Source organism: Crotalus tigris, unplaced genomic scaffold, assembly GCF_016545835.1.
Source record: "Crotalus tigris isolate CLP2741 ecotype Arizona unplaced genomic scaffold, ASM1654583v1 scf7180000019147.1630427, whole genome shotgun sequence".
Lineage (NCBI taxonomy): Eukaryota > Metazoa > Chordata > Lepidosauria > Squamata > Viperidae > Crotalus > Crotalus tigris.
Window position 1 is genome coordinate 714,480 of NW_024097401.1, and position 25,295 is coordinate 739,774.

Consider the following 25,295-nt stretch of genomic DNA (forward strand, 5'->3'; position numbering starts at 1 on the left):
TCCCCTCTTCCGTTACCACTTTTTTAGGATGGTCGCGTACTACCTGCCAAGTGCCAATGTACCACAGGTGGTACCCATACCACTGGTTGAAAAACCCTGCAATAGGAGACATGGTGGCGCAGTGGTTAGAATATAGAATTGCAGGCTTTCTCTGCCTATAGCCAGGAGTTCAATCCTGACCGGCTCGGGATTGATTTCAACCTTCCATTTTTCCAAGATTGGTAAAATGAGGACCCAGATTATTGGGGGCAATATGCTGACATTTGTAAATCGCTCAGGAAAGCACTATGGAGCCATATATAAGTCTAAGTGCTACCATTATTACTAGGGTAGCAGTCTTCCAGTCTCCTGCTCAGCGGGGGTTGGACTAAAAGCCCTTCAAGGTCACTTCCAACTCCGTGATTCTGTGATTCTAAGTTGATGGCAAATGTAGTACAACACACGTGGAGATCATCAGAGTAATAGTTGGAAGGGACCTTAGCGGTCTTCCAGTCCAACCCCATGCTCAAAAAGGAGACCCTCTACCGCAGTGTTTCCCAAACTTGACAGTTTTAAGGCATGAGGACTTCAACTCCCAGAATTCCACAGCCAGCGTTGCTGGCTGTGGAATTCTGGGAGTTGAAGTCCACATGCCTTAAAATTGTCAAGTTTGGGAAACACTGCTCTACCGTTTCAGACAAATGGCTGTCCAATCTCTTCTTAAAAACCTCCAGTGATGGAGCACCCACAACTTCTGAAGGCAGCTGTTCCATTGGTTCATTGTCCTCACTGTCGGGAGGTTTCTCCTTAGTTTCAGATTGCTTCTCTCCTTGATTAGTTTCCATCCATTACTTCTTATCTTGCCTTCTGCTGCTTTGGCTGAAGACTGATCTGTCATACTTTCTTGTTTGAAATATAACGACATCACTATCGAAACTAGAAGTGTTTCTGAGTATAGCAGTGGGCCTTTTATTTATAATGGGATTTATTTGTTTGTTTTTATTTATTTTAAACCAACCATCTCCCTCACCTGATTTCCTATTGGCATTCTTTTTAGAAACTCAACTGGGTGTAAAATATATACGCTCGTCTATCATATAAATCAGAACTATACGATACATCATCATGTCATATTTCACGCCTCCCCTTTCTACCAATGAAGTCTTCAACGGGTTTACAGGCTCACACCGCGGCGGTTATTAATTAGGGAAGCTTCTTTAAATTGAAATGTTTTATACGTAACCGACGGTGGCGCAGCAGTTCGAGTGCAGTACTGCAGGCCACTTTAGCTGACTGTGTTCAGCAGGTCAGCGGTTCAAATCTCACTGGCTCAAGGTTGACTCAGCCTTCCATCCTTCCGGGGTAGGTAAAATGAGGACCCAGATTGTTGGGGGCAATGTAAATATATATATACATTGCTTACTGGTGTACACCGCTTAGAGAGTGCTTGCACTTAAAGCGGTATATAAGTCTCATAAATAAATAAATAAATTTTAAAAGCAATGTATTTTAATTTCAAGTTAATTGGACAAAAACATCACCGTTTTTGTTTTCCGCTGATTATTTATGGTGGACTTGAAACTCTCACTCTGTACGAGGCGGTAAACGCCCTCAAAGTTTTTCCAAGGTTGCAAATAGGGAGGAGGACAAACTTCTCCATTTATCCTTTGTTGTCCTATGCGGAAGTTATGAGGCAGCCCACCACTCACCTGTATCTCCCCAGCCTGATATAATGCAAGACTTTCGGTCCACTGCAGCTTTCTGCTTCCCAACAGGGAGGCAGACTGGAAAGATATGGTGGCTGAAGGAGAGACAGTTGCCCTCTTTGCCCCACATCCTGACCAGAGCAATGTCATTATCATTACTGCTCGACCGATAATTTCTATGAAGGAGGATCTTCTCCACCGGCAACTCTCTCTCCGATTCATCTCTCACACCAGTATGGTGGTCTCCCACCCGCAGAAGATAGCGACGAACGTCTAGTCCAAACCTGCCCACAAGAGAGTCACGAGCCAGTTAGTTTTCACTGAAGATGCTTCACCTCAAGGAGACCTCTTTCTTTCAACTAGAAAAGACCTTTCGTAAGGGGTCAATTAAAACATCTCCTCTGCCATCCTACACACATGAAATATAGATCATCATATATTATGTTACTCTTTTTAGGCAGACATTTTAGGTGAAGTAAACACCTTCCTCCAAAATATAACTAAGGCACCCCGAAATAAAACCAACCTGAAGTCCTTGAGAGACTGTTGCACTAATCACGGCAAGATCTATTATTGTTGTGATTCCTCACCAGCCAGTGGACCCGGCAGCTGAGTCTGAGGAATCAGAGGAGGAGGAGGAAGGCCCTGGAGTGACATCAGAGTCAGAGGAAGGCTCTGAGGAGCTCCAAGACTTACAGTCGGATGAGGAGCCTGGCCCGTCTACTCACGCTCAAGCTGAGACACAGCTGTGCTGGGAGCCTGAGCTGGAAAGTGATGAAGAACAGTTGGGACGAATCGTGGATGCACGAATGTGCAGGAAAGAGAAGCGAGTAGGACAGAGGAATGCAATGAGGCGACTCCAAAGGCAAAGGAGAAGGCATTAGGAAGCCACGTCATGGCTGCATAATAAAAAGGAAGGTGTGGGAGGTGCTGGTTGACGAAGACAACTGTTTGTGTTGAGGATCGAGTTTCTGTGAACTGTGTTTGCTTGCCTTGGACATTGACTCAGGTCTGTGAATAATAAAAGGGGAAATGTTTTTTTCCTGCAGTTCCAGACTGCTTGTTGGAGGAGGGGTTTCCCCTTGTGAGCTTAACAAGGACTCACGTAGGCTGGGACAGAACAGTTAGGAACATCTATTATGATTTAGCATGATGTGGGCACCCAGCCATTATTGGCACATTGGCGTACCCAGCTGATGCCAGCCTAATTGTCTCTTGTCAGAGTAGCTGGGTTTTAGTCCATGTTGGCAATGAGGCTGGCGAGCAGTGTTGTCTTAATGGCTTACTTAAGAGACCATGGTTGGGGAGTTCCCTGCCGATGGGAAAATCCTTCATGGATATTGCTTGCCCTATTGGAGGCTAGGGCTGAGGAGAAGGCAAATTCTGACAGATGGCTGGAACATCTGGAGCCATGAATTTTGCTTTCTATCAGGGTAGGAAGGGGGCAATACACCAGAAGAAGCTTTCTCTTCCTTACTGCTGGATCACCTGCAGTGCCTGATCCACAGGGCTGACATTTTTGTTCTCCCACCACTGTGGATCAGCCCCAGAAGTAGAGGTGCTTTCAGGTATAGTAGGGGAGGCTTCCCATGCAATCTTCCTTCATGCCACAGGAAAAACCTGGGAGGTAAGAGGATGACTTTGATGCTTTAGGTCTCCTTCCAATTCTCTATGCCAGGGGTAGGCAATCTTGGCTCTTTTATGACTCGTGGACTTCAACTCCCAGAATTCCTGAGCCAGCATGGCTCAGCTTGGAAACCTCTCCCTTTCCCCTCAGCATGGCTGGCTCAGGAATTCTGGGAGTTGAAGTCCACGAGTCATAAAAGAGCCAAGGTTGCCTACCCGTGTCCTAGTCAAATATCAAGGATAAGTGATAAGTTGATGATGACTACCACAAAGATCCTTCCTCTAGTGCAGGGGTGGGCAACCTTGGCTCTTTTATGACTCGTGGACTTCAACTCCCAGAATTCCTAGCCCTGCTGGCTCAGGAATTCTGGGAGTTGAAGTCCACGAGTCATAAAAGAGCCAAGATTGCCTACCCCTGACCTATGCTATCTGCTGACATGCCATCTGGGGGTGGACATCATGCTGATTGAAGCAAGGGGTCTCTCCTACATCAGCCAGAACAGCATCCTGTATGGCATTCGGGCCGGTCATGGGGGGGGGACAGGGAGATGAAGCAGGAGGAACCCCTTAGTTCAGATAGTGTCTCTACTATGACTCTTAACATGTCAGGAGGGGAAGAGTGGAGGAAAGTTTGGTTTGCACCATTCATAAGCAGCCAGTAAGAGCCGGGCAGATCCATTCTCCATCACATGCCTCATTAATTGGGCCACAACCAATGCGAAACACAACGTGCAAAATATAACGCTTCTTCTGAAAAAAAAAAAAAAAGGTATAAAATAGCGACACAATTTAAGCTTGCAGAATAAGCTGCACATAAAAAGGAGGATATCACAGGAGATGAATTTCCAGGATGGTTAGCCATCTACCCGCAAGTTGAATTTAGGGAGATATTAAGAAGCTTTCTATGACGCGTTCCCACACCAGGATTTAATTTTTTCTGACTAACGTCATGCATGGATGCTGGCTATACCTCACCTTTTGAAGCAATGTGCTGCTGTCACCACCCAACAACTGCTGATAAGTGTCGCACCGCACAGCAAACGAGCATTTTTGTGAATCCCCTTCAGACGCAAGGAGACTTGCCATGGCCAGCTTCCCCTGAAAGAGAAAAGCAATGACTATGGAGATTCTTAGTCATCCAGGTCATGATTGTCCCGGGGGTGTTTTTTCAAGAGGCAACTGGACCTTCTTTCTTTCTTTCTTTTTTTAATTTTATTGATTTTCTTTTACACATGTTAATTTTTCAACCAACCAGCTGTCTGGATTCAATTCCTAATCCTTCGTTCTTTCCTCTAGCCCAGTGGTTCTCAACCTGTGGGTCGGGACCCTATTTGGGGTCGAACGACCATTTCACAGGGGTAGCCAAACAACGCAGTCCGCCATTTTTTCCCCCTTTTCCTTAGCTGTGCTACTCCCTTTTATTCTATTCGCTTTTGAAAGCCAATAGAATAGACTCTCTTGAATAGAGTCTAATTCTATTGGCTTTCAAAAGCCAATAGGAATTGTCCAGGCTATCTCTGCCCTGCTGAGCCCGTCAAAAGTCCCATTCTGCAAACGGTGCTGCACCAGTTGAGTAGTCCTCGACTTACGACCGGTTGGGGGTCGTGGCATTAAAAAGGTTGAGAACCACTGCTCTAGCCCACAATAAAATAAGTCCCAAATTTGATAGTAATCTGTATCTTCTTTATCTTTCAGTCTCATGGTTAATCTATCCATCTCTGCGCAGTCCAATATTTTTCTAATTATTTCTTCCTCTGCTGGTAGTCCTTCATTCTTCCAATATTGCGCAAAGATTATTCTCACTGCTGTAGCGGCGTGTAAAATCAAATCTAGACTTTGCTTGTTAATCTTTTCGGGCATTATATCTAGTAAAAAAAAAAAGTTCAGGTTTAAAATCAACATGTTCACCTAATATTTTTTTCTAACCAAGCATGTATCTTTTTCCAATAGGACTTTGCTTTGTGACATGTCCACCAAACGTGATAGTATGTGCCTGAGTTGTGCTTACATTTTCAAAATCTATTTTTTAAAACATTTTTGCTAATCTTGCTGATGGCAAGTGCCATCTATAGAACATTTTTATATAAGTTTTCTTTATACGAAGCTGACATTGTTAATTTATAATTTCTCTCCCATAGTTTTTGCACTTTTCTACTTCTATATTGTAACCAAAGTTTTTCGCCCATCTTATCATTGTTTCCTTAACTTGTTCACTTTCCATTTCCAAAATTAACAAAAAAAAAGTACTTTGTTTTTCTTTGAAGATGTTTCACTTCTCATCCAAGAATCTCCTTCGGCTCTGACTGGATAGTGGGGAAATGGAAGGATTTATATTTGTAGTTCATCTATGTCAAAATTGAACAGCCCTACTCTCAACAGAGGGGGAAGGATATGACATCATCTATCTCCAGTCTACAACACAGTCCTTTCAGCAGTTCCAAGAAGGCTCCACACCCCATTTGCACCACTCAGGTAACCTTGAGGACACAAATAAAACTCCAAGTGGCCTCAACGACTCTAAAAGAATGCAAATGACCAGCGGTCTGCAAGGTATATAAATCCTTCCATTCCCCACCATCCAGTCAGAGCTGAAGAAGCTTCGTGGATGTTAAATAAATATTTGAAGGCTGCTAGAAGTAAATAGGTGAAAATGAGTTGATAAGGGTTCTGTGATAGTGAGCAAGCAGGCTACCTGGAGGATTTGTTTCCACCAATTATTCTTCTTTTGCGGTGCTGAGTCAAACGAAGACCACACAGGCCAATATTGGAAGCTGCCAAGAAAGCCAAAAGGATTAATGCTCATATTCTTTTGCCACAATGCTGGTGAAAGAATCCCACTTTGGATATGATGCAGCCTTTGGTCAATTGTTGCCCTTAGATCAGTGGTTCTCAACCTTTTTAATGCCACGACCCCCAGCCGGTCGTAAGTCGAGGACTACTCAACCGGTCGTAAGTCGAGGACTACTGAACTGGTGCAGCACCGTTTGCAGAATGGGACTTTGGGCAGGCTCAGCAGGGCAGAGACAGCCTGGACAATTCCTATTGGCTTTTGAAAGCCAATAGAATTAGACTCTATTCAAGAGAGTCTATTCTATTGGCTTTCAAAAGCCAATAGAATAAAAGGGAGTAGCACAGCTAAGGAAAAGGGGAAAAAAATGGCGGACTGCGCTGTTTGGCGACTCCCGTGAAATGGTCATTCGACCCCAAATGGGGTCATGACCCACAGGTTGAAAACCACTGCCTTAGATGATGGGAAAATGGTACTAGCATACAGTCTTCCTTAACTCTATTTTCCTTAGCACCATTACGGTGCTAAGAGATTAAAAGTGGAAATAGCGACATTACCATTTCCTTGAAAGGAAGAAAATCTTCACTATGGGATCCCACAAAGGAAAAGCAGAAAAAAAAAGAAACAGATAAAGCAGATGCAATGTCCAGTTTTTTCAGTTTTCAGCCAAGAATTATCAACTTAAGCTAAAAACAATCTTTCCTTTCCAAATAAATGCATTTTCAATTGTTGTTGTTGTTGTTAGTTGCAAAGTCGCGTCTGACCCATTGCGACCCCATGGACAACGTTCCTCCAGGCCTTCCTGTCCTCTACCATCTTCTAGAGTCCATTTAAGCTCACGCCTCCTGCTTCAGTGACTCCATCCAGCCACCTCATTCTCTGTTGTCCCCTTCTTCTATTGCCCTCAATCTTTCCCAACATTTTCAGTATATATGTACAAATGTCTATGTAAATATCTCTGCTTGCCAGATGCCACATTCCAAATAAGGCATGCAAATCTCTTTCTCTCTCTTTATAACAAATAAGGTGCTGCATTTGTAAAGCATTCTGGAAGTGGTTTAATTTCTCCAGAACTCCACACAAACATGTCCCTTTAAAGAGTAGATCCCTGGATAGAGGTTTTTCTTCCAGTAGATCCAGAGTAGAAACATTGAAGGATTTAATTGAAACAGAACAGGCTTTACACATTACACTCTTTCATATATCCCGCATTTTAATAAAAAGATACTTAATTTTAAAGGGTAAAGTTAGAATGGTGACCATATTAGATATAGTTGTCTAGTTATATCAGCTGGTTATTGTCATCCAGCCTAGTACTCTTTCTTCAGACTGGTCTAATACTTCAGAGGTTGGTCGAAAACATTTCCAGACTTTTTTTCTGAGATCTGAACAGAACAGAACAGAATAACAGAGTTGCAAGGGACCTTGGAGGTCTTCTAGTCCAACCCCCTGCTCAGGCAGGAGACCCTATACCAGTGATAGCGAACCTTTTAGAGAGCGAGTGCCCAAACTGCAACACAAAACCCCCTTATTTATCACAAAGTGCCAGGGCTGCATCAGCACTGTGGGACCCTCGGGTGGGGCATGGCCTGTCCTGAAACCCACTGAATTCTGAAGTTCAACAACACTGGAAACATGGATGTTGCATTTTCTTGACCGAGAATAATCCCATGGCCAAATAACTTCCATGCTTGATTTTTGTTGACAAAAAGATGGGAGTTGGGGCCTCCAGAAGCTGCAGATCAAAGCCAAAGGATATGGAGAGGATCTTCTTCAATAATTTCTTTACATATTGCTTTCCTACCCTAATTGCCCCTTTATATGCCTGTTAGCTTGTTAGTTGCAGCAACCCAATATGAATTTCTGGAAACCCAGTTTTATGCCCAAGAAGGCAAGGTGAAGAGACTTACCGTCGTTCCTTATGAATTGGCTCCCCTTTCCCATGTAGTCACACATCACACGTGCACTTTTCTTCCGCCAGCAGTTGTGTTGACCACTTTGATGGATGGTGCACTCTCCCAAGGTGTGCTCCGTTCCAGAACATTCCACATTATGCAGGTGAAGGGGTACAAGCCATGTCTCTGAATAAGGCCTATAGACGGTTACTGCCGTAGCACTGGAAGGAGAGACTTTGCTTAAATTAACCAGGAAGTCATCACAGGCTAGGAGCATGTATAGAACCAGACAAGATTTTATTTCAAGTCTGGGATAAAGATCATGTACCAGAGGTTCTGCTGATCCATTCTGGATAAGCCACAGTTTGGCAGAACTGAAACCCCAAATGCTTCGCTTGCTTTTTGATTTCAGACTACAAAAACCCCAACCTTGCATAGAACAAATCTATTCAGAAGTACTGCTTGAGAAAGCTGTGCTCACGCTGTGGATGTTTTGTTCACTGCGTAGAACAAAATAGGACTGCACATAGTCCTCAATTTATGACCACTTGTTTAGTGACTACTTGAGGTTACAATGGCATTGAAAAAAGTGTGATCATTCTTCACACTTACGACTGTGGTCACATGATCAAAATTCAGATACTTGGCAACATCTATTTGATAGAAGTAAATGTTGTTATTGTTGTTGTTAGTTGCGAAGTCGCGTCTGACCCATTGCGACCCCACAGACAACGTTCCTCCAGGCCTTCCTGTCCTCTACCATCTTCTGGAGTCCATTTAAGCTCATGCCTGCTGCTTCAGTGACTCCATCCATCCACCTCATTCTCTGTCGTCCCCTTCTTCTATTGCCCTCCATCTTTCCCAGCATTAGGCTCTTCTCCAGTGAGTCCTTCCTTCTCATTAGGTGGCCAAATTTAAAACTGAATCTGCTATGTAGTGGAGAAACAAGCATGAAAGAAACTACAATAGATGTGAGCGAGAAATGTAGTATAAAGGCAGGATGTAAGATAGACAGGTAGGTAAAAATTAGCTGGGTCTTCAGAATGGGAAAAAGGAAGAATACAAACTGTAAGAACATCTGCAAGAAGAAATGGCTAGCCAGGGAAAATTAAATGAATGGGATAACAGGAAAGATAACTGAACAGGAAAGGCAAACTGAACTGAAAAATAGGAAAAAATCTATTGTTCTAAGAATCCATAAAAAAGGGCCCAGAACTCAAAATAGACAACTGAGCGTGTGTAATTAGCCAATTAATATTATTTGACACACCTTGCATAAATTATCTCCTATTTTTAATGTACATGTGATGTATGATTTAGTATGTAGCAGGAAATATGTAGGAGGCAGTCAGGAAGTGTTGACCCGGAATTAGGAGACAGTATAGGAAGTATCAATTGTGAATGAGCCGAGGTGGCGCAGCAGTTAGAGTGCAGTACTGCAGGCCACTTTAGCTGACTGTGTTCAGCAGGTCAGCGGTTCAAATCTCACCGGCTCAAGGTTGACTCAGCCTTCCATCCTTCCGGGGTAGGTAAAATGAGGACCCAGATTGTTGGGGGCAATGTAAATATATATATATATACATTGCTTACTGGTGTACACCGCTTAGAGAGTGCTTGCACTGAAAGCGGTATATAAGTCTCATAAATAAATAAAATAAATAAATAAAATATGTGCAGATGGCCCTGCTTTCTTTGGGCACTTGCAAAGTCCTGGATGCAGGGTCATGAAAGGACAGCAAAGAAAATGTCCTAACACACCCAAGAACATACGATATCTTTAGGGAAACACCCAAAAGGGGACATGTTTAGCTACTTCTGCTTTCTCCCTTCTTATCTACAGTGTGCCAGACTTACTGGGTGAAATCTTTATCTTATGTGTGTCAGCTTTGCTGGATGGGTTGCTTATGTAATCAGAAAGAATAAACACAAAAATTTCTTGTCATTCGGGGCTGCTCTCATTTAGCTGAATAAAAATTTAAAAGCTTAAAGGCAACTTCTGGTCTCCTGTATTTTTTATCAAGCAAAACCCCAGAATCTGCATATTGGAAGAGTGTAACCTCATAGTACCTCAGCCAATGGGGAAAGAGGAGGGATATATATTTGTATAAAGAAGGGAATATTTTGGGTTGAAACTTTGAAGAGAAACAAGCTTTGACAGCTTCTCGCCCCGCTTCTTGCAATAAACGAAACAAAAGGCCTTCACTGTGTCTTGGCTGGTTATTGATCAGGCGAGCTTGCCTCTGGTCACGAAGGAAAGTGGTCAGGAGCGCATAACATATTTGTGGACAGTTGCCTTACTTAGCCACAGAAACTTTGGGCTCAGTTATGATCGTTAAGTCGAGGACTACCCGTACTTGTTCTGGGCAGGACTGGGAGAAGAAAAAACCCACAGGCATCTCCAGTCATCGAGAGGCCTAGGAGACATTTGGAAAGACATGGGAGACCAGGGAGATTGGCCAGCATGGTGTTTTGCTGTAATGGCTGTGAGAATAAACTTGCGGAACAGGGGAAAGAAGGCAGCCAAGGTAATGAGATAAGAGAAATCTGAAGTCCACACTTGCTGAAGCCAAGAAATCATTGCCTTAGACCAGTGGTTCTCAACTTTTTTAATGCCGCGACCCCCAACCGGTCATAAGTCGAGGACTACTCAACCGGTCGTAAGTCGAGGACTACTCAACTGGTGCAGCACCGTTTGCAGAATGGGACTTTTGGCGGGCTCAGCAGGGCAGAGACAGCCTGGACAATTCCTATTGGCTTTTGAAAGCCAATAGAATTAGGCTCTATTCAAGAGAGTCTTCGATGTTCAAAATTTAATAGCTCTTGTTTATAAATCTCTCTCTTGTAGTGTGCTGTATTGTATACCAGTTGTGCAGGACAGAGGCGCCTGCGCATTCACAATCTCTCCCTGAACTGCTGCACACAGCTGGCTGACCTTTATAGGAACTGTGAGACAGACACACTGATCAACTTTCTGGCTAAATTTGGTAAGGACAATCTTGTAATTGTTCCGGGAGGGGGGGAACCTTGAGGTCTTTTGAGAGCACAAAAAAGCTTTTAATGACAGGTTGCCAGAAAAAAAAATCATCTTGGATTCTCACAGTGCTGCAGATAAGAGTTGGAAATAAATCATTGATTTCAAGAGATAAGAGCACAGTGGCAGTGAAACTCAGTGTGAATACAATTGGTTGCCTTTATTATTTTATTTTGTTGTTGTTAGTTGCGAAGTCGTGTCTGATTATCGCGACCCCATGGACAACGCTCCTCCAGGCCTTCCTGTCCTCTACCATCTTCTGGAGTCCATTTAAACCAGTGGTTCTCAACCTTTTTAATGCCGCAACTCCCAACCAGTTGTAAGTCGAGGACTACTCAACCGGTCGTAAGTCGAGGACTATTCAACTGGTGCAGCACCATTTGCAGAATGGGACTTTTGGCGGGCTCAGCAGGGCAGAGACAGCCTGGACAATTCCTATTGGCTTTTGAAAGCCAATAGAATTAGACTCTATTCAAGAGAGTCTATTCTATTGGCTTTCAAAAGCCAATAGAATAAAAGGGAGTAGCACAGCTAAGGAAAAGGGGGAAAAAATGGCGGACTGCGTTGTTTGGCGACCCCCGTGAAATGGTCGTTCGACCCCAAATGGGGTCCCGACCCACAGGTTGAGAACCACTGCCTTAGACTAACTGGAAAAGATTGCTGGAGGCTGCCAGATGTTCTGCCCAGCAGCTGATGTGAGTGGCCCAGGCAGTGGCTGGCAAAAGATTCTTAAAGAGGTCACCTATTCAGGCTGAATGGCAGTTAGGAGAGCAGCAGGTCCAGGGCGCTTGGTAGAAGTAACAGGACAAAGGCAACGGAGAAAGGGAGAATGGAGAGAAAAAGAATCTCAAAGGTGAAGACGAAGGCTTGCCGTGAAATGCATCAGGAAAACCAAAGGCCAACGCAAAAAGATCAAGGAAGAGAAAGGAAGAGACGAGTTTTGGGGTTTGGACGTAACTGGGCTGTTAAATTCAAGGCAAGTGAGAGATCTGCCAAAAGAACAAATTTTCCTCCTCCTGGGGTGTGGTAGGCATCTGCCTTTTCTTCATATACAAAAGCCATGCCTGGGGAAAGGCACCAATTACATCTGAGCCAGCCTGGCACAAGGCACAAGGCACAGTACACCGGGCTTGAAGCCTCTCCTTCCCAACAAGACTTTATCAGCCCCCCCCCTACACCTCCAAAAGTTGGAAATCCCTGTGCAAACAAAGAAAATAGCATCTTTATAAACCTTCAAGTAGCCTGATCACCTTTTGTTAAGGAAAGAGAGAGCAAATTGTGATACGCACACAGTAGGGTACATTCCTATAGCTAGTCAAAAAGGAACTCAAGTAAAAATATAGAACTGCGGTCAGAGAGAATAGCAACCAAGATACACACAACTGTACTTGCACATTAAATCAAATCTTGTTGTGATTTCTGCAAAAAAAAAAAAAAAGAAGAAGGGCAAGGATAATTTCCAGCCCTTTAAATAGTTCCAACGTCTGCCCTAATACCTACATATATACCTGGCAACAACTCTCATTTGCCATCAGATTGAGAGCGACACTTGCCTGTTCTCAATTAGAGTGAAGCCTGACGAGGGCCACATTATAAAACTAGGCAAGACAGGAGCCATGGTGTGTGGGACAGATGAGGGTTTTAAGGTACGAAATAGGAATTCCAACAATAGGAAGACCCCACTTTATCAGAGTATTCTAATAAATTGCTTTTAAATGATCTTCTGACTCGGTTGCTTAGTGGAAAAGGTAAGCCAAGGCAGAATCTAGGACCAGATTTGGCCCTCATTCCTCAGAAATTGACTTCACATAAAGCCACTTTTTCCTCATGAGAATCTTGCTGTCCAGTTACCTGTAGCCCAGCTGCCTGCAAACCACAGCTGCGGCTCTCTCTGTCCAGCCTTCAGCACAAATCCTGCCCCACTCTCCGTTCAGAAGAATCTCTACGTGGCCTTCGTTGGCGTGGTCCCCATCCACCAGCCGCACCAGAAGCCCTGTCAGTTAAAGCCATACTTTAAGAGATCCAGACGAAAGAGCTAGTATTGAAGTAAGCTGATGAATAACTTGGAAATAACATAGACTCGGTTAACACTGCCAAGATGGAGAGGGCCAAGACAAGATAGCCATTCTGTAATACACCACAATTTAGAAGGAAGACAAGAACTGGGACAACTTAACCAACAAGTTTGTTGTTCTTAGTGATGGTGGTGGAGGGGGGGAGAGAATGTGAGGCTGCTGGGGAAGGAAAAACATCTGGAAGTTACTCTGAAATACTAATTCCTTCCAGCTTACAGTAGTTTTTTTTAAAGGGATTAACACATTTTTAAAGGCCAAAAACATATTGGAAAGGAGGACAAAATCCTTTGACTCGCTAACTACCATTTTCTGTCGTGTCCAAACTGCATGCAATTCTTCCATCTGCCCCAGAGGTGTATAAACGGGGACATATGCTTACATATCTAATTTTTGCAGCAAATATATATATGTGCGTGTGTGTGTTTTCTGAGGTTTTCGTGGGTGTTTGTATGTAGGTCTTTGCTTATTCGGGTTTTCTCCCATGTAAAATTGGAAGTGTCTTGGTGACGTTTCAACGAAGTCCCATTCGTCATCTTCAGGCTGGTGTTTTCGGTTTCGTGCTCCTAGAAGCACGAAACCGAAAACACCAGCCTGAAGATGATGAATGGGACTTTGTCGAAACATCGCTAAGACACTTCCAATTTTACGCTGGAGAAAACCTTGCCATGGGCCAGGGTTGGAAAAGTTGCCTGAAACGACAGACAGGAAGAGACAGAAAATTCAAAGTTCTTTGCCTAATGAATATTAAAATTAAACTCCATCCCTCCATTTTGTTCCGAGGTCAGACAAAGAAATAAATCTGCAGAACGCCCGTTATCACCACTAAAGACAAAAATATCAGGGGCAACGAATAATAATTTTGGGGTGTGCCATTTTAGCACCCTACCAGTTTTATCTTCAGTGATCCTGTTGCTAACCAGGGAACAGCGAATTCCCACATCTTCTTCATGTGAGCAGTCATGTTGGCCCCAGTTACTGTGGGGACAGTCCATCAGATATGACTCCGTGCCTGTGCAAGCCACATCATCCAGCAAGATGAAACCTTGGCCTGGCGCAAATTCGCCGTTTGATGCCAGCCTGGCAGGACCACTGAAGAAAGAAAGCAAGAAAACAGTCCGGTAACCCTTTGTGCTCAGAACTTTCTTCAGAGTCTAATCACTCTAATCAACAAGGACTCTTTATTCTTTGCGAAGAAGTGCATAAACCCAGTTTAAAGAAGAAACCTATTTGTAAAGCAAAGGTGCTGCTTTGCGTGAGTTCATTCTCAAAACATCAGAAAGGTGTTCCTCACAGCTTTAAGATGTGTGGGCTTCGATTCCCAAATTCCCTAGCTAGCCTAATGGCTGGAGAATTCTGGGAATCGACGTCTACACGTCTTAAAACTACCAGGGTTGTAGAACACTGCATTAGAAGATGTTACAAAAAAATCCTTCAAACACATACTGTATATATGAGCTGGTAGAGGAACATTATAATAGAATATCAGAGTTGGAAGGGACATCGGAGGGCTTTTAGTCCAACCCCTTACTCGCACGTACAATATAATAGCTATAAACAGCGCTTTATTTTTAATTCATTTTAATACACCAGTGGAACTTCTAGGTCAGTGATGGCGAACCTTTTAGAGACCAAGTGCCCAAAAATTGGCCCCGCCCCCGCTCCACCCCTGCCCCGCCCCTACCCCGCCTGCCCATAGGGCCACTCACCACCTCCAGGGCCCACCGCAGATTGCCCAGGCAGCCCAGCAGCGCCATTGAAGCCATGCCCTCTGTCCGCGTCCTGCAGCATCAACTGTGCGCGATGGGGCGTGAGGGCAGAGTCTTGTCTACGCTGCCTGGCTGCCCTGTCCTTGACTGCGCTGCTCCGCATGGGCCACGCTCAGGGGCGACTCTCCTCCAGGGGGTCTACTGGTGAGGAGGGGGTCACAGGAGGAGGTAAGGCTGGGGCAGCGGCACATATGCCCACAGAGAGGGCTCCGAGTGCCGCCTCTGGCACACGTGCCATAGGTTCGCCACCACTGTTCTAGGTGGAACTGCTTGAACTAAATATAACGGAATCATTTATTTATTTAATTTTCTCCCTTTATTATTTTTATAAATAACTCAAAGGGGTGGATATCCCTAATACTCTTCCCTCCGTCTATTTTCTCTACAAGAACAACAACCCTGCAAAGTGATTAATCCAAGTCACCCAGCCAGCTTTCATTCCTAAGGTAGGACTAGAACTCACAATCTCCTGATTTCTAGCTTGGGACTTTCGTCACTAGGCCAAACTGGATCTCTTTTAACGTTCCTCCTTTAGTAATCTCTCCTTTTTTCCCCAATCTTTTCCTCTTTTTTTCTAACACTGGGAAGCACAGACTTCCGCTTTTATGTATACACATTAAGTAGAGACACTGATGTGCAGAACACTTTGGCACAATTCAGATATTGCATCCTGTTACAATCAAGACATTTGTGACCGTTGAAACAGGAGGCACAGTTGAAATTGATTTGCAAACAGTGACATTTTGGCAATTGACAATAGACGCTACTTACTTACCTGAAGCCCAATTGTCTGCAAGCAACCTGAGCATTGATTCCTGCCTTCCAGCCATCATCACATATACATCCCCATCCTCCATTGTGGTAGATCTCTACTCTTCCTTCACTTGGGTGGAGGCCTCCTACCAATCGGATTGTTCCTTCTGCTATGTGGCAAGAGATGGAAACAACAACAACAAAAAAATAGCAAAAAATCCTAAAACTTTCCTTCTATATCAGGGGTAGGCAACCTTGGCTCTTTTATGATTCGTGGACTTCAACTCCCAGAATTCCTGAGCCAGCATGGCTCCGCTTGGAAACCTCTCCCTTTCCCCTCAGCGTGGCTGGCTCAGGAATTCTGGGAGTTGAAGTCCACGAGTCATAAAAGAGCCAAGGTGGCCTACCCCTGACCTACACCATTTTCAGAAAAGGAGGTCATAAAGGCAGCCTTCAAACCAGCTATATATTTGGCAGAGTAGTTACCTACAAAGGGGTCACAAATGACCCCAGCATCTTCAACATGGTCACAGTTGTGTTTCCCCCAATCACTCTTCTTGCACTGGTCTAGTGAAAGCTCGTTGCCTGAGCATTCAACTTCATCCAGCAGGATTGGGCCCAAGCCCTTCCCGAAGTGAGCCCAAGACACGGCTCTTGAGATTCCACTGGGAGGACGAGAAAAACACAAACACACAGCATAAGAACTGATGAACAGGAAAGAAAACACTGCTTTGAACAAGATATAAGAGATCATAGTCTTGCCCTCTTAAGCGTCCTCATTCAAAGAAGTTACCTGAGATCCAGGTATCTGCAAACCACCTCAGCATCCTTGTCATCCCACTGATCATCACAGATGGTGCCCCAGTAGCCATCGTGGTAAATTTCCACTCGGCCCTCAAAGTCTTTTTTGCCTCCTACCAGGCGAAGTGGAGATCCTGTAGCTGCTTATCAAAAAGAACAAGAATAATCAAGGAACACAATCCAGAATAATCCCAATGATGACACAAAATAAATCCCTTCGGCTACTACCATAAATCTTTTTCTTGACAACATAAATTGTATTTCTTTGAATATACACCAGTTTATCTACTATCAACATTTTAGGGGATAGGAGGGTACAATATTATTATTAATAATAATAATAATAATAATAATAATAATAATAATAATAATAATAATAATGTTGGAAGGGACCTTGGAGGTCATGTAGTCCAACCCCCTGCTCAGGCAGGAAACCCTATATAATTTCAGACAAATGGTTGTCCAGTCTCTTCTTAAAAACTTCCAGTGTTGGAGCATTCACCGCTTCTGGAGGCAGGTTGTTCCACTGGTTAATTGTTCTCATTGTCAGGAAGTTTCTCCTTAGTTCTAGGTTGCTTCTCTCCTTGATTAGTTTCCATCTGTTGCTTCTTGTCCTGCCTTCAGGCGCTTTGGAGAATAGCTTGACTCCCTCTTCTTTGTGGCAGCCCCTGAGATACTGGAACACGGCTATCATGTCACCCCTAGTCCTTCTCTTCATTAAACTAGGTCAGGGGCAGGCAACCTTGGCTCTTTTATGACTCGTGGACTTCAACTCTCAGAATTCCTGAGCCAGCCATGCTGAGGGGAAAGGGAGAGGTTTCCAAGCTGAGCCATGCTGGCTCAGGAATTCTGGGAGTTGAAGTCCACGAGTCATAAAAGAGCCAAGGTTGCCTACCCCTGAACTAGACATACCCAATTCCAGCAACCATTCCTTATATACTCATATATTCTTCATCAGGTCAATGTACTCATTCCTTCTGAGTAGCACACCATTACTAAACAAATATTTTATTTACCTAAATTACCTAGATTCTGTACAGTGTTCTGTACAAACACCCCATTCACCTAAACAAAATGGCGGAAGATTCTGAGTGAAAAATGTGTGTCTGTCTAGTCTGGAATTGCTTATCAGCAATTAAACATCTAGAATTCATCATGCTGTATATCTCGTGTACAATTTATCTCAGCTTTCTTGGAAGCTATCAACTTTTGGACCAGAGCTCCTACGAAAAGTTTCAAAACTTTGTTTTCTACGTTTTTTTTTATTTTCTCCTGTTAATTTTAATTTTTTTATTTATGATTTTATTGTAAGCTGCTCAGGGTTGCTTTAGATAACGCGATAGATGGCATATAAATTTAATAAACAAACAAACAAATAAATAAAGCTTGTCTTGAATATGTTATACCCTATGATTTTTTTTAATCCGAAAAATACTATGGTTGAGATCCAGAACAGTACACAAAATGATCATGGAAACGTAAAACTGTGCTGTGTCTCCAGTGACAGCAAGGAACGATGATATTGTTTTTCAGACAGGCAGATTCATTTCTTTCATTGTTTTTTTCATCACAGCGCTTTACGATCAGGATCAATGTGCAGGAGCAGGCAAGCATGGTCAAAATGGTGGGTGTATCCCTATTATGAAGCCCTGCCCCCTTACATGCATTGTGACTTGCATTAAAGGGGAGGGGGCTTTGATCAACTTATCTCAGATGCCAACTTAACCTGTCTCTCTCACAAATGTCTGTAGAGCAGTACAGAGCTGATCTTGGAGAAGGCAGGTGGAAACCATTAGTAAAATACAAGCTTGGTCTTGGATAACAAAGTGTGAAAAGAAATCCAAGCTTGCATTCTCACCATCTTTCATTAATCAATTAATAATACAATATAATATTCTTATTTTCTGATAATTTCCAAATATCTTAAATTTAGTAACCAAAATTTCTCTTATTTCAACATTTAATACTTCCTCTCTTCTTCTCTTAATATCTACTATCTCATAATTCAAATGATAAGACGTGTATCCTGAACATTAGATCTAGTGATGAATTGCGATAAAGGGAATTGGGATTATTTAAAACTTGGAAATTATACATACTAAACGTTAAATGTAAATATTAATGAGAAATTAAAAATTGGGAAAAATTAATCAGGACATTGATTGTCTAAAAAGATTGAATGTTGAAACAACTAGGATATGTATAAACAAAAAACTATTGATAAATGTAAGAAAGTTATTTTTATTTAATTGATATAATAAGAATTGTATTAATTCAAATATGAGACAGTAAATACCAAGGGGAAAAGAGAAGAAATATTTAATGTAATAATTTGAGATCTGTACTAAAGATATTTGAATAATATCTGTTATTGAATTATTGATCAACTCAGCCGCCACGTTGCTTTTCAAATATTTAAATGTGAAATTAGAAAATCAATAAAACTTTTTCAAACAAAAAAGAAAAAAAGAAATCCAAGCTTGCTTTGCTTTGATTCCCTTTCAGAATCCCTGAAGAATCATCTCAAAGGGTTGACAATGCCCCTTTACCAAGCAATGTTATTTTGTATTTTGCTTTGATGCAGCAAAATTTCCAGGATTATTGGCTTTCTGCTTTGCTAAAAGAAATGGAATAGGAATATCATCCATGTGCTTATCCTCAAGTTTACCTTGAGATGAGCCGCAAGTGGCCCCTGCAGGTCCCTGGATACAAGCTCTGAATATTTCCTGATAACTGCACTGGGACAGCATCTTCTCATCACCACGGCAGTTTGCAGACTGAAAATGGAAGGGTAACAGCTCCGGACTGGAAGGACTCTGTCTTAGGGTGGTGCCAGTTTCACTATTCAAAAGCAGAAAGTGCAGTGACTCCACAGACAATAATAGGCTATGTTAAGATACAGCTTTCTTATATATATATATACACATACATACATACATACATACATACATACATACAATTTCGTTAAAAATTCGAATCCTGGGTAAAGCCATATAGTAAAACAAATAAACGTGAACACCAGGATAATATCAAACTAAAAACTGTTTAACAAAATGCTGAGCTTTCGTCGGTCAGCACTACCGACATCATCAGAGCACAAGAGTAGGTCAATGGGAGTCCCTTTTTATAGTACTGGCCGGTTCTGCACCTAGTCATCGGTCCATCCAACTTCCTTAATTGTTTAACTTCTAGGGGGCACGCATTGGCTGTTTCCTTGGTGTTTTTCAAGGCTGTTATTCCATTATCCACTTCTCTTCCTCCAATCCCCCCCCCCCTCCTCGTACACACACCAGTCTGTTTTCCCACCGTCTGTTATTTGGGAATCAATGGTGGGATAACAGATGGTGTTCTGTGTACGAGGAGGGGGGGGGAATTAGAGGAAGAGAAGGTAATTCTCCTCCTCTGTCTCTTCCCTCCCTGACACAGCTGACAAAGTGAGAAAGAGCTTGTGGCCTAGAGGTTAACACAGCGCCTAAAGTGCAAGCAACCCAGAAGGGTATGTTTGGCTGATGAGAGCTAATTAGCTTGAAATAGTTATTCCATTCTCCCTTAATTCTTTGTTAGCAATCCAAATTTTAAATATATATATAAAATAAAACCAGGATAAAATCATAAACACAAATATTTAATCTAGGTTTTGTAGATTAAACATTTGTGTTTATGATTTTATCCTGGTGATCACCTTATTTTAGTTCACATTATGTGTATACCCGGAATTCGTGTTTTTAATACTATTAAGGACAAATATATATATATATATATGTATATGTATGTATATGTATATGTATATATATATATATATATATATATATATATATATATATATATGTATATGTATAAAAGTTGACTTCTACTATATTTTTAGTTTCTCAATTTTTCTCTTGAGAAAAACAAAGGTGGCCCAATCCAATGACATGTTCCTTACCTGTGCCCCAGTTGTTGGCATACCACACTGGCATCCAGGTTGGTCCAGTCATCATCACAGATCATCCCCCACAGCCCATTGTAGTACACTTCCACCCTGCCACTTTCCGTCAGTCGCACTGAATCTGTCAGAGCAAAGAGACCAAAGGAATCAGATCAACAGAATGTGCAAAAAGGTTGCATAATGTCCTTCCCAAAGGACTCAGGCCTCTTTCTTCAGCTGCCATGGAGTAGGGAGGAAATTCCACCGGGCTTGGGAGGATACAGGTTTATCGCAGATGTTTATCAATGTTTTCTCTGACATATGAGAAAAGGAACGTCCGTTGACTGCTGCAAAGGAAAATGATTGCTAGTTTCTTGTTTCTATCAGTAATAAATCACAACTTGAGAATTCTTCATTAGACCGAAGTCTTGTTTGTACTTGGCTTTTCCATGTTTATTTATTATATTTGTATCCCATGTCATTCAACCTTTTTGATGAATGAAATGAAAAGGTTGCACTGGAAAGAGAGTGGTTGTCAGGTCCACAATACTGGTGTCCCGCCATTCTGTTGGAGGGGGGGGGAAGGTTTCTGCCGTTCTTTGCATGCTTTCGCTTTTGCTGTAACCGCTTGGGAATTAGGGAGGAGGATTGTCTTCGAAGAATATAGAGACTCCTTCCCAGCCAGTTCCAGCCTGGTTCCCTGCTCTGAGAGTGACCTGTTATCTACCTACCATCTCAGTGTTCTCTTAACATCCCTACAGCATGACATTGTCTGCCGGTGGACTGGTTAGGGGGGATTGGTTTTGGGGGTAAATGAAAGAATTGCTTTACTCTTTGTGTGAGATGTTCAGATTCCACGAGATTTCTCTGCATATAATAATAATAATAATAATAATAATAATAATAATGAGACAAGCACCTGCAACATAACAACCCGGACTTAACAATTGTCGATAAGAAAGACAAAAAAGTCTGGATAGTGGACGTGACAGTGCCTGGAGACAGCAGAATAGACGAGAAAGAACTGGAGAAGATAACAAAATACAAAGACCTACAAATAGAAATAGAAAGACTGTGGCAAAAGCAAGCAAGGGTAGTACCAATAGTCATAGGCGCCTTGGGTGCAATCCCAAAACACCTGGAGCACCACTTGAACACCATTGGCATTGACAAATTCGCCCTTGATCAATTGCAAAAGGCAGCCTTACTAGGAACTGCTTCCATCCTGCAACGAGATCTGTAATACCATTAAACATCCAGGTCTGCCTACCCCAGGTCCTTTGTAAGATAGGTAGACAAAATCTTCTTGCTATGTGACCAGCCCATTTTATGACAATTTTTTATGGCAATTATCCACAGGAACATTTCCATGTGTGACTCATATAAAACAGGGGAATGGCTTCAGTCACCCTGTTGTGAATGTCATCTTCCCTTTTTTGAACACTGTTCTTCCCCAAAAATGCTCCTGGTCACCCAACTTTCTTAGGGTTTATGAGAGATCTAAATGCTATTTTATTTCTTTCCTCTTTCCACTTTCTCCCACTGTTTCCTTTCCAGAGAAAATTCAGTAAGGAGGAGGAGATAGAGTGAATTAAATACTAAGTCCATTTTCTGTATAACACTAAATATTTTCTGTTTAGATTTCTGGTATTCTAATCTCCATTCCAGAAAACTTGAATTCTTAATTTGGATGCAAGCCTGGTTTAAATCAAGTTGCTCCTTCTATTTTTTTAAACATTCTTAACATTTTTGAGGCCTTTGACCTATGATGCTGGAGAAGACTCCTGCGAGTCCCCTGGATTGCAAGGCGATCAAACCGGTCAGTCCTAGAGGAGATCAACCCTGTCTGTTCTTTAGAAGGCCAGATCCTGAAGTTGAAACTCAAGTACTTTGGCCACCTAATGAGAAGGAAGGACTCACTGGAGAAGAGCCTAATGCTGGGAAAGATTGAGGGCAAGAGAAGAAGGGGACGACAGAGAATGAGATAACTGGATGGAGTCACTGAAGCAGTAGGCGTGAGTTTAAATGGACTCTGGAAGATGGTAGAGGACAGGAAGGCCTAGAGCAGTGTTTCTCAACCTTGACAATTTTAAGGCATGTGGACTTCAACTCCCAGAATTCCACAGCCAGCAATGCTGGCTGTGGAATTCTGGGAGTTGAAGTTCACATGCCTTAAAATTGTCAAGGTTGAGAAACACTGGCCTAGAGGAACGTTGTCCATGGGGTCGCAATGGGTCGGACACGACTTCGCAGCTAACAACAACATTTTTTTTCCTTTAAGCCCTTCTTTTACAGTCATTAACACCACCCCAAATTTCACTTGTGATGCTTACCCTGGCTACAATCACAGTTTGCCCAGCCAGTTGCTCCTGAAGTGAGTTGGTAGAAGCACCAAGGGGTGGGTCCCCCATCTGGATTCCTGCAGTAGTTGTGGTTTCCTAGTCCCCGATTTGGATGCTGCTGGATGTAATCAGGGAAATCTGACCAGTTTAAGCAAACTGACCCAGAGACTGTTGTGGTGAGGCTTCCATTATAGTATCCAGAAGGCTCCATGTCACAGAGAGCAAATACTGAAAGCGGAAGAGAATGTTCATGTTTAGTTTGATTATCAGCTTGCATAGCATCTCTAATGGTAAGTTATTTATTATCCTTTGTTTTCCTCTGAAAGTAGTGCTGAGCCAGAAAACAGCCATCTTTTTTTGTGATAGGATTTTATTAGGTAAAGCAGAGGAACCTGCAGTCTTTCTCTCTCTCTTCTGCCTCCCTTCCTTCTTCTGGTTAAACCTGATCTGGAAGACTAAAAGCAACAAGGTCTTTGCAAATGACTCTCCTGACATGGAAAAGCCATGACAGGATATTGCTGCAGAATTGTCATTTAGGATATGTTGCATTTTGTCACTGGACAAGTGCATGTATTTCTAAGACATTAGGCCAGTGATGGCGAACCTTTAAGAGACTGAGTGCCCAAACTGCAACCCAAAACCCACTTATGCATCGTCAAGTGCCGGGTGGGTGTGGTCCATTGGCTGGGTGTGGCCAATTGGGAGGGCGTGGCTGCAGTGATAACGGCAGACTGGGTGGGACTAAAAAGTTCAATCAATCAATTCCAACTTTGCAAGATCTTTTTTTTCCTGCGAGAAGTTGAAATTGACTGATTGAAACTTTTTTTTTTTTTTGGCACACGATGGCGGAGGCCTAAAGTGAAAAGGTTTTATAAAACCCAGCTGAAGGCCTAGGACTGGGACGACGGCGCGCGTGCCCACAGAGAGGGCTCTGAGTGCCACCTCTGGCACCCGTGCCATAGGTTCGCCACCACTGTACTAGTATATAAAAATAGGAGCCAACTCCAATCCCTTCTAGCACTGAAGATGTTACCCAGTTGGGTAATGAAGTATCTGCAAGAAAACCACCAAGCTCAGGACTCCACAGTTTCAATATGTTTCAAAAGTTCAAACCTTTTAAGAATTATTTTGAAAAAGTTTCTAGGCCGGTCAAATTGATATTCAGTTGCCACACGTGTGATGATGTGTGCTGTCTTTTCTCTTTTGTTATTAATCAAACATTAATAACAAATCTACTGGATCTTTTTGCCTTTTAGTACTGTCCATGGGGTTTTCATGGCAAAGATAGGACTGGGGCGATGGTGCGCGTGCCCACAGAGAGGGCTCCGAGTGCCGCCTCTGGCACCCGTGCCATAGGTTCGCCACCACTGCATTAGGCACTATGGACTTGATCTGAATACTTTATATAAATGGGTGTTTATTTTATATAAAGAGGGGTCAGTGGAGAGCAATGAGGTTTGGCAAGTTTCTAGTAATCATTTAGGTAAAAGAGGAGGAGGAATGATACATTGACGTCAGTTTGGTCTTTGGGTTAAAATAGGTCCCTCATTCTAGCTTCCTATTTGCTTTGAAGACGGAATTGGAAATTTCAGGATGCTGAATCTTGGTCTCAAATACAAGACTGTCTTGGTCACATCATACATCACACAAAACCCAGACATGTGGATGACACAATTATAGAGCCACTTAATGGAAAATGATCTTCAATGATATAGAAATAATATATTTATTTGATAGTAATAGAAACTTCATCAGTTAGATTCTTACCTGCATTCTGCAATTGATTCTGATCGGGCTGGGATCCTAAGACAGACTGAGGTTGGGTAAGGCAGAAGAAAGAACGAAAGCAAACGGATTATTTTTTTACATAAAAATTGAACTGATGACCAAAATTTCTCTTAAAAGAGCACTTTTTATATAGCACAGAGGATGTAGAGTTTCTGACTCTAGAAATCCCACTACGGCTCAAGCTTCACCTCATCGAAGGGTCTGGCTGAGACTCAGCTGGGATCCTGAACACCAAGTACAATTTTTGTATTGATGTAACTGATATGTTAACCCCTCCTTGAGCTGTTTTTGAGGCAATTTACAAGAGTGAGTTGCTGTCCAAAATATGTCTTTGAACACCTAGAGCAGGGGTAGGCAACCTTGGCTCTTTTATGACTCGTGGACTTCAACGCCCAGAATTCCTGAGCCAGCATGGCTAAGCATGGAAACCTCTCCCTTTCCCCTCAGCATGGCTGGCTCAGGAATTCTGGGAGTTGAAGTCCATAAGTCATAAAGCGGCCTAGGCCTAGGCCAGAGGTAGGCAACCTTGGCTCTTTTATGACTCGTGGACTTCAACTCCCAGAATTCCTGAGCCAGCCACGCTGAGGGGAAAGGGAGAGGTTTCCGAGCTGAGCATAGCTGGCTCAGGAATTCTGGGAGTTGAAGTCCACGAGTCATAAAAGAGCCAAGGTGGCCTACCCCTGACCTACAGCTTGTATAAAAGCCTCCAGGACATCTGAGAGAGAGAGAAAGAGAGAGAGAGAGGAAGGGAGGGAGGGAGAGAGAGAGAGATGAGTCTGTACAACATGATTTCTCAAAACCACCAATTAAAATGTTGTTATTTGATTGCAGGGGCTTC

At 42.8% G+C, this 25,295-nt stretch overlaps 1 protein-coding gene across 2 annotated transcripts in view; it reads right to left on the reverse strand.

Moving 5' to 3' along the window:
• LOC120315533 (neurotrypsin-like) overlaps positions 1-25,295 on the reverse strand; it is a 35,155-nt gene that overhangs the window by 3,988 nt on the left and 5,872 nt on the right. The window contains exons 2-14 of one of the 2 annotated variants that reach the window (XM_039360018.1): positions 24,437-24,482; positions 22,661-22,897; positions 20,346-20,469; positions 19,089-19,261; positions 16,413-16,560; positions 16,106-16,284; positions 15,642-15,789; positions 13,987-14,189; positions 12,877-13,018; positions 8,010-8,215; positions 6,004-6,082; positions 4,287-4,409; positions 1,689-1,969 (exon numbers count right to left, since the gene is read on the reverse strand). In XM_039360018.1, the coding sequence (XP_039215952.1) occupies positions 1,689-1,969; positions 4,287-4,409; positions 6,004-6,082; positions 8,010-8,215; positions 12,877-13,018; positions 13,987-14,189; positions 15,642-15,789; positions 16,106-16,284; positions 16,413-16,560; positions 19,089-19,261; positions 20,346-20,469; positions 22,661-22,897; positions 24,437-24,482 (2,089 nt within the window). The remainder of the gene's footprint in view (positions 1-1,688; positions 1,970-4,286; positions 4,410-6,003; positions 6,083-8,009; positions 8,216-12,876; positions 13,019-13,986; positions 14,190-15,641; positions 15,790-16,105; positions 16,285-16,412; positions 16,561-19,088; positions 19,262-20,345; positions 20,470-22,660; positions 22,898-24,436; positions 24,483-25,295) is intronic. The other variant, XM_039360020.1, reaches the window with a different exon arrangement.